Source organism: Austrofundulus limnaeus, unplaced genomic scaffold, assembly GCF_001266775.1.
Source record: "Austrofundulus limnaeus strain Quisiro unplaced genomic scaffold, Austrofundulus_limnaeus-1.0 Scaffold32, whole genome shotgun sequence".
In the NCBI taxonomy this organism is placed as follows: domain Eukaryota; kingdom Metazoa; phylum Chordata; class Actinopteri; order Cyprinodontiformes; family Rivulidae; genus Austrofundulus; species Austrofundulus limnaeus.
The window spans coordinates 1519679-1528193 of record NW_013952434.1 but is presented as its reverse complement, the minus strand read 5'-3'; the positions used below and the strand labels follow the sequence as shown (position 1 = coordinate 1528193).

Below are 8515 nucleotides of genomic sequence, written 5' to 3'. Positions count from 1 at the left end.
ATATGAGTCAGATGGGTCAAAAAAATCGGATTTGGGTCTGATTTGCCTGCAGTGTGAACGTAGCCTCTGTTTTTAAGGTTTTGATGTCTCTCAATCACAGCTKACTGATTATTGTTTATCAACTGTGACTGGACACAAATCAGAACCAAACAGAACACTTCAGTCATTTCATGAAAAGGTAAATAAATTAAATTCTAAATGCATTTCTAACTCTTTTRGAGGACAACAAATATTGATTATGGACACTGATACCCAAAGTCCATCTTGTAGGATGATACAGTCTCATTTCTGTTTATCATGCTTATAAACTTGTTAAATCATCATCATATTAGATTATATTAGATTATTAAATCCTGAACAGGATTTTGTGAAAGCTGGATAAATAACAGAGTTCTTGCTGATGWACAGACTCATGTTTGGATTAAAACACCGTTATGCTCATTCACAAGTGTGCAAACGGACTTTAGCTCTGTTAATTTGATAGATATCGACTATGAATTTGTTTGGTRGTAGCTGAGAGTCATTCCCAACACATACTCTGAGCCCCAACAGATTGTGTAAGATCTTGGTTCTAAACTTTGGCATTAATTGTGGAAKTCAAACCCATTTGTCTCTTAGCAAAATATCTTRGAAGATTTATTGAACCGCTCAGAAAATGGGGATGGTCTGGTTGTCTTTTGAACTGTTTTGTAGCACATTGGTGCTTTGGGCAGTGCTTACGTTAGACGAGAGCCTGTAAGGTGGGGTGGACTGGTAGATGTCGTTTTGGTAGGTGTGCGTGTTGGGGCAGCGCTGCGTGGCCTGCCTCTTCCCTCGACCAACCGATCGACTCTGCATCATGCAGCGAGCCACCTCTGCAGGCGTCTGCTGCGGCGGCGCGTACGGGTAACAGTCCTCCGTCACAACCCTGACACAGGGATCAAAGAAGGAGTCAGCTGTAGATACATATATATTTTTAAAAAGTGCAGTRATGTTCACTGTGAGAGTGGTGAAGGTGGTGCCTACCCCCGACGCCGCAGATACCACCAGGCTCCATCTATGCGCCCTCCAGCACAGCCTCCCTGGTTGCGGGTGTCACAGGAGATAAGATTTTGTGGGGACAGCTGAGGGGTCATATGACCCATGGACTGGATGGAGATTCGGTCTGATGCTACAGCTAATGGACAGGACAAACAAACATTAAACAGAGCTCAAATGGAGGATTGCAGAGCCAGACTATGTCACCCACCTGCAGTTGAAAAAGCCCAGGAAGCAGCACAGTTGCCCTGATCCAGCGGTTCATGAATCTTCCCTGGCCACTTCTCTGCTGAGTTGAAGTGGAGCGGCAGGCGGTCATTTTGAGGGTCCATGTTCATCTGTAAAAGACAAATGATGCTAAGATCAAAATGTTTTATTTATCCCTCCTCTAATGCGAGTATTCTGTTTGTTTCTGTTTATTATCGKGACCTCGTTTTTCTTAAAAGGTCATAAATGTTTAACATGCTGAATCTGTCTTTAAAAAAWTGTCCAAAGTGATAAACTTTTCCAATAATAGTACTTTAAAATGTTATCCAGAGATTCAAAATCATGGGACCTTGTAGCTCACAGTCAAATAAAAACATTTCTTTTTGAGTTGGTTGGTTATGTGACTTAATTCGAGTTCCCTTTCCAGACATATATTTGTTCGTAGATAAGATAAAACGGCGCACACTTCTGAACAACCACTTCTGAACAACCGACTTCCCCTTTTCCCTCAAAACCTTTGGCTACCTGTGCTGCATTCCAGTGATTAATGATGTGGTGCATCAAACGTCACACTTGATGTATAACTGAGGAATGTGCTGCTGCTCGTGGATGGTCAAAGTCCACAAATCTGACCAACGAGTCAAAAGTCAGGAAAGAATATAATTGTTTGTGTGTGAGGAGTTTCTAATCATAAAATCCCTCATGTCTAACTTTCATACAWGAGTCAAACAGAGAAAGGGATGACKGGAGGTTTTGAAGTAACTGTGGTCTTGTTAGAAAAGCAKGTTGGAACATGCTGATGATAAATTAGGAGCACTTTTGGGTGGGATGGATGGATGTGGGTGGAGGAGAGAAGGTGTGGACTGAAAAGGAGGTTATTCTTTACCCTTCAGACAGCCACCACCCCTTCCTCTATTTTCTATTTGCATGATGTTTTGGTTTCTGTCTTATGTAATCTGTCTGGACCAAATGTAAACAAAGAGAGAGAGAGAGAGGACCAGTAGAGGTTGAGGGTTCCAGACGAGGTTGCTATCACATCAAGCCCCCATCATTAGCCGAAATTGTTTAATCAGCGCTCACTTGTGATAAACCCAAATATCACTTCAAAACTTCAGAGGAAGAAGGCAGGGAGCTCGTAAAAACACGACACGTCACRACTCAGCTTTACAGTCTCTGCTGTCGCTACGACATCCTGTTTGCTTTTTTCATCAAACCCACATTTTATGAGTCACACTTTATCATCAAGGGTATGATAAAGGACTTTTTTCAAACCCGAAGATCGGATTTAATTCTGACTGAATTTGGCCAGAATAAAACTTAATTTCTCCAGTTTGAGGTTGATCAAAAATACAGTAAATCTACAACAGGTAAGATATTAATTGCTCATAAATTTCATTTTTATTATGTCGATTATGTGACGTTAAGCAAAATGTGGCTCTAACTCAGCATCCAAGAACAAAATCTTAATCAGACAGTTCTGACTCACTTTCACACAATTACCAAACCATAAAAAGTGCGTTCTTTAAACATCTATTTTAATCTAATAATCTAAATGAGGACAAAAATGCACAAACTGACATCATGCCGGAAAAAAAATGGAAACTAGTCCATAAAACGAGACATGACAACCAGAAAAGGACAAAAAAATGTCTACAGAGAAGAAAAAAATGAGACATAAATAGAGTTGATAAATGAACCGAGGAGCAACATTTCCAAATTTRGGCTCCAGTTTCTCTTTCAGGCGAAATGTTTTAGTTTTCAGAGAAATCAATCAAAATCCTGTTAGTCATCATTTAATGTTCAGAGGTGTGTTCATGAATCACCTGTCTGACTCGACACAAGTAGGAACTGGTGGTTTTGGAGAGACTGGCAGGAGCTGATTTCAATAAAGCTCTTGAATTAATCCTGTTTTAGTTCATTTCCATGTTTAAAAACTGAGTTATTAATCACTTTGTTAAATATTCTAATAATATAACAGAGAAATTGAGATTCTGTAGTTAAAATAAAACACTCAAAAAACAGATGTAGTAGATTTAATATGTCAGCTGGTTCTAGTAAACTGAACTGAGTAAAACGGTGACACATTTAATTTAATTCAGTTGTGTGAAACTATATTATATATATACGCATCTATTTTTTGAGAGTAACTTTCTGTTTCTTCATAAATGAATCAGGTAGGCCTACTGCAAAACATAAAAAATATATATTTTCACAAAATATGGTTATATATTAAAAACATCTTGAAACTTTATATAACTTAGGAAAAGCTTTATGTAATATAGAAAGAGTAAAAAACAATTCACTAAAAACTAAAAACAACTAAAACATATCATTAAATTTAAAAAATATGTTCCCAAATGCCAGCCATTTCTGAGTTGAGTAAGTGTAAAGCAACTTTCACAACTTCTTTCAGTACAAATGTAGAAGTGGCTCTACATTTACTCAACTCATTTAAGTGTAAATTGTTACAYAACTTGGTTAAGTTAATCCAACAATCTGTTTTTTGAGCGTAGATTGGATTTAGTTGTATTTATGTGGTATTTTAAGGCAAAACCACAAATTTAAGACACTGARTTTGCCAACAAGAACTGTGATTTTCTTTAGTCTGCCTCTACCTGAATCTCATTCATGTTCATGATGATGCTGGAAGGTCTCTGTGTGCCCAGACGGTAGCGGATTCCTTCATCCAAAGTCAGGCCGTAAAACTGACTGTAGTTGGCTGCCTTCCACCTGAAAGCAGGAAGAATGTGGTTTAAAAGTGAAATTGTGTCTTTGAACCCTCTAAAAAAGGAAACAACAGCTTGTCTCAGTTTCTCACCCATAGTTGCCTCTGTTGACAGCATGGATGACGTCAGGCTCAATGAGACAAGCGTTCTGCTCGCACTCCCAGCGTCCCCCAGCGCCACAGGTACTACAGGAGAAAACAAAGAGAAAAGGTTACAAGTGTGGTAGAAGCAGCACAAAAATCCACTGMATTAATGTACTGAAGCTGGAGCATCAGCAGCATCAAAAGTACAACCACAAATATAACATTTTACATGTTTAAACTTATAAACTTTCCTCTTCATGCTATTTTATCACGTACTTAAACATCAGCTAATCAATACCTTCAAACACATTTTTTATTTTGAATGTTTTAGCACAGTTTGATGATAACTGCGACAAAAACGATCCACAAAGAAGAATTATTGACTCACTGATTCACTTTAAGCTCAATCATCAAACTTGTCAGTTTCTCTGCATTTTTTAAACCATTATTCACCACAGCGCTTTAAAATACAATCAGACTTGTACATGTTCATGTTAAGATATGAAACAAACAAAAAAAATGTTGACTAAACATGAGCGAGCTTRAAGAGAGGGTCCCACCCAAAACAATCATTACACACGCAGAGATGGACGAGTCAAATTCACTTTGAGACCACTTAGAGAGCCACGGACTGGATCACACCTCATATAGTATTTTCTATAGTATCCATCTGAAGACTTTGTCAGTATAAATGCGCAGCGCAGACCCTGCAAGTCCAAAACAGCAGCAAACCCTCACAGTAAGATTCCTGAGTTCAGCAGCAGAAGCATGACGATGCAAAAAGGCTGAAAATAGAATCGGAGTGCTGTGAGGACAGTGGGAGGCCATTTTTAACATTCGTAGACACCCTCTCTGCGAAAGACAAACATACGCTCAGCTGGACGGCTCATCACCCTGATCTGCACCATTTATAACTTTTRAAAAACTCTAATTAGCTTTGGCTGCTGTCCAATCAGATGTGCGAGCAGAGACAGCAGACCCCTGTTCCTTCAGGGTGTTTGGATCATCAGAACAAGCAGGAGATGCCATGTTTCTGAGCTATCAGAAGTGTCCCAGCTGGAAGTACCAGAAATGCACCGCTCTTCATCTTGAACCCTTCAAACCTCAACTATCTCGTAGAGCGAGATAAAGCGCCCTAAAATCCATCACCGAAGCGTAATATTTGTGTTTCTTTGACACTAGCCATCCCTTCTCTTGTTCCAAGCAGGAGGAACAGATTCAGACGTTCGAGCCGGCAGGGAGCTGGCTGTCAGTTTGAAGAGGAAGCCGTGCTTTCCGCCCAGCAGAGGGAAAACACGTTGAGCAAATGACTGAGCAGAGCGAGTGGGAGTAAAGGAAAGGGGAGGAAGTTGGGTGTCCTTCCGTGCCAAAGATGTGGCGCAGTTTTTTAAGTGGCCGTGTGTGAAGACTGAACAGGAACGTGTCGGAGACGGGGAGGTATAGTGGTGCAACTTTTTATTTCACGTACACAAAACGGAACCTGCTTATGGCTTGGGTTAGTGGTTTTTACAAAAACAATGTAGGAATGATGTAATTCAATTAAAGAAAGTTTATAGAATAATCTTGATTTTAAAAYTTCCAAAACAATTTGTAAGTTTAAAAAGATGATTAAAGCTAGTTTATTGGAAAAAATATGATGTCATTTGTATCAATACAAACTGTTGTTCAAACAAGATGGAAAGGACCTGATGATGTTTTTGTTTTATTTTAAAGCAGGGCTATTCAACTAAATTACTCCTGGGGCCACGGTTAATGCAGGCCAACAGCTGAGGGGCCGAACATCCAGCAATTAAAGTCATTATGTAAATAAACCAAAGACCCTTTGAAATAATTTATTTTGCTGCATTTAATCATGATATAACATAAGAACCCTATGTAATAAATKTAGTGATAATAAAACAATGTCAAAAACAAAAATAATGCATCACCTCCTATTAAACACACAATATTTTGACATCTCTGACTTGCCAACTTTTTAAAATCAATTTTATTTTTACCTTCATAGTTTTATATTCAACTGCTTGTAGTTTTAACTGTCTTGGGTGTGCTTGAACTAGTTTTTACCAGCTTGTAGCCAAGATTCTGACGTTTCTGTAGATACCAAACTTTTCTATGTTTAACTAAAAGTACTCATAGTAATTAAAGTAGAAAACTGGTAGTCTGGGCTTAAGAGATGAATGAACCAATTGGCGGGCCGCAAGTTGGTCACTCGCGGGCGGGCTGCCAGTTGAATAGCCCTGTTTTAGAGTTTGAGTCGACTGTATTATTATTGCTTGAACTGATTTTTTGGGGGGGAAAAATCAATGGTAATAAAAAAAATTCTCTCTGCTTACTTTCATTTCATTTATGATGTGTTTTGTTTTTTATTGTTTCTAGATTTTTCTTGTGTTTGTATTAATGTATGAATAAATAAGTACAATAATAAAAAAACAAATGCTTGTCTTTTTATTGATGTCATATCCTCTTGTTTTTACACCTTTTCCCTGATATGGCCGCTAATCTTCACTGCGAGGATCAGACATTTTATTAAATAAAAAAAGTTTTTTATTAAATAATCAAACCAAATATTATTGCGTGTGAGCGTGTGTTCACAAAGTACTGAAACTTGGTAGAGAAACATGAGTCGAAGGTGAGGAATTCCGCTTTTCTGTTTCTTCCTGATTTCACTCATTTAACCGGAACGTCTTCTCTATAATCCATATCATGCAGAAAAATGACAACAAGGATTGTTTTTTGTTCTGTGGGTGTAGAAGGCCACTGAGATTAAAGCTGACACTTAGAGTTTTACCAAAATACTGTTTTATAAACAGTTCTGAAGACAATGTCAGGGTCAAGAAGGAAGGAGCTATCTGAAGTTGTCCTTCAGAAACAATGAACTGAAATAGAGAAATGAACACTATTTTTTCTTTTTTTTGAGGGTGGGGGTTACCAAAAAYAGTTCCCTGTTGGCTTCACATTTCAGACATGATTGTAACTGTCAACTTTAATAGTTTAACACTTAAGTTAATGTTAGATAGATTTGAGGGAAAATCTTCAAGTTTTGATTTTAAACATTTAAGTCAAACTAGTCTGTCGAAGTTTAAAGCTCTGAAACATGAAACTCTACAGAATTACTAATTCATCGTTTTGTATTTTACTTTTGGGAAACTGCAAATAAATGAAATAAGCAGGAGTTGTATAAAGTTCATGCATTTTGAGAATTAAAAAAAACAACTTGGCTATAAATGGTATTACTCAATAAAAGCCACAAGAGGCTTCGTTTTGGAAACACCAATCATAAATCCATATTTTGCAACACGGAGTTGAACTTCAAACTGTACAAATCCTGCCCATTTTAAGAGAGCCAAACGTTCCCCTGAGCCAAAACAAGAATGTGAAGAAAAATGTTRTGTATGTAATAAGATGTTGTGACGCATCTCCTTAGAATAAAGTTAATGCAAGTGCAACATTTTTCCGAGCAGCTCCAGAAGATAAAAACAAACGATAGAGAAAGTGAGAAATGTTTTYCTTTAAAGCCAAAGAGTTACGTGATTAAAACAAAAATGGAGTTTACGTACCACAGATTGCAGTTCTCTTTGTAGGTTTGCCCTGTGAGGAACCTGTTCCCATTTCTTTCACAGGCGCCTGAGAAGAGACAAAGATACGTATAGATATATTGTCTGCTCCCACTTTTCTTAAAGAAATCTATCCACACAACTTCAATTATAGACAAATATACAACACAAAGAGAATATATACAGTAAACATGAAGGTTTTTTCATTTGTACACACAAAAAAATGCTTAAATTAACTTGTGTTTGTGTGTGGTTGCAGGACACACACACACACACACACACACAGATTATGTGGACCTAAGGAGCTCTTCGGTAATCCCATGTAGGAATGTGGTATTAGCTTCTTGCTTCTCTTCCCATGGTTTAAGCATCCCACACTTCACCACCTCTACAGGGATACATACAATGTGCTGCTGATTGCATAAAGATCGGGTGGAATTTAGAGGGAAATCACTCTCACATGCCATAAAACCACAGCAGTGCACTCGCATCACTTCAACCGCTTTCAACTTGAATTTTGAAACCATCAGCCAGGTGACAGACTCATGACAAACATTTACCTGCCAGCTGATTTACAGCGGGGGTGTCAGGGCCAATTTCATATGGAATTTAAAGCATCRGGGGTGGAGCAAAGCCCTGAGCCGATCGTGTGATTTATGACTGAGGCCATCTTCTAGCTCACAGCTGTCTAACTCACACTGTGGCGTCGATCTGCAACAAGCTGCAGATTAATGGGGATGTGGTGTGTGCAGAATAATAATAAAGTGTTTTTTTAAATGGATCTCAGTCAGGCTGCATAATAAGTGAAGATGACAAATTGTCCCCTCCTTCTTTCCAGAGTGGCAGAGTGCAGCTCGAAGGTATGTACGTCACGTCCCACAAGTCTGCTAACCTTTCGATTAAGAAACACATACCTGCCCCTCTGCCC

General features: G+C 38.5%; 1 protein-coding gene across 1 annotated transcript in view; it reads right to left on the bottom strand.

Moving 5' to 3' along the window:
- The window catches only part of tinagl1 (tubulointerstitial nephritis antigen-like 1), a gene marked incomplete at its 5' end in the record, with an annotated part of 21240 nt that overhangs the window by 9047 nt on the left and 3678 nt on the right, over positions 1–8515 (bottom strand). The window contains 6 exon segments of the mRNA XM_014005775.1: positions 721–907; positions 1006–1156; positions 1229–1355; positions 3840–3954; positions 4043–4135; positions 7591–7657. Coding sequence (XP_013861229.1) covers positions 721–907; positions 1006–1156; positions 1229–1355; positions 3840–3954; positions 4043–4135; positions 7591–7657 — 740 coding nt within the window.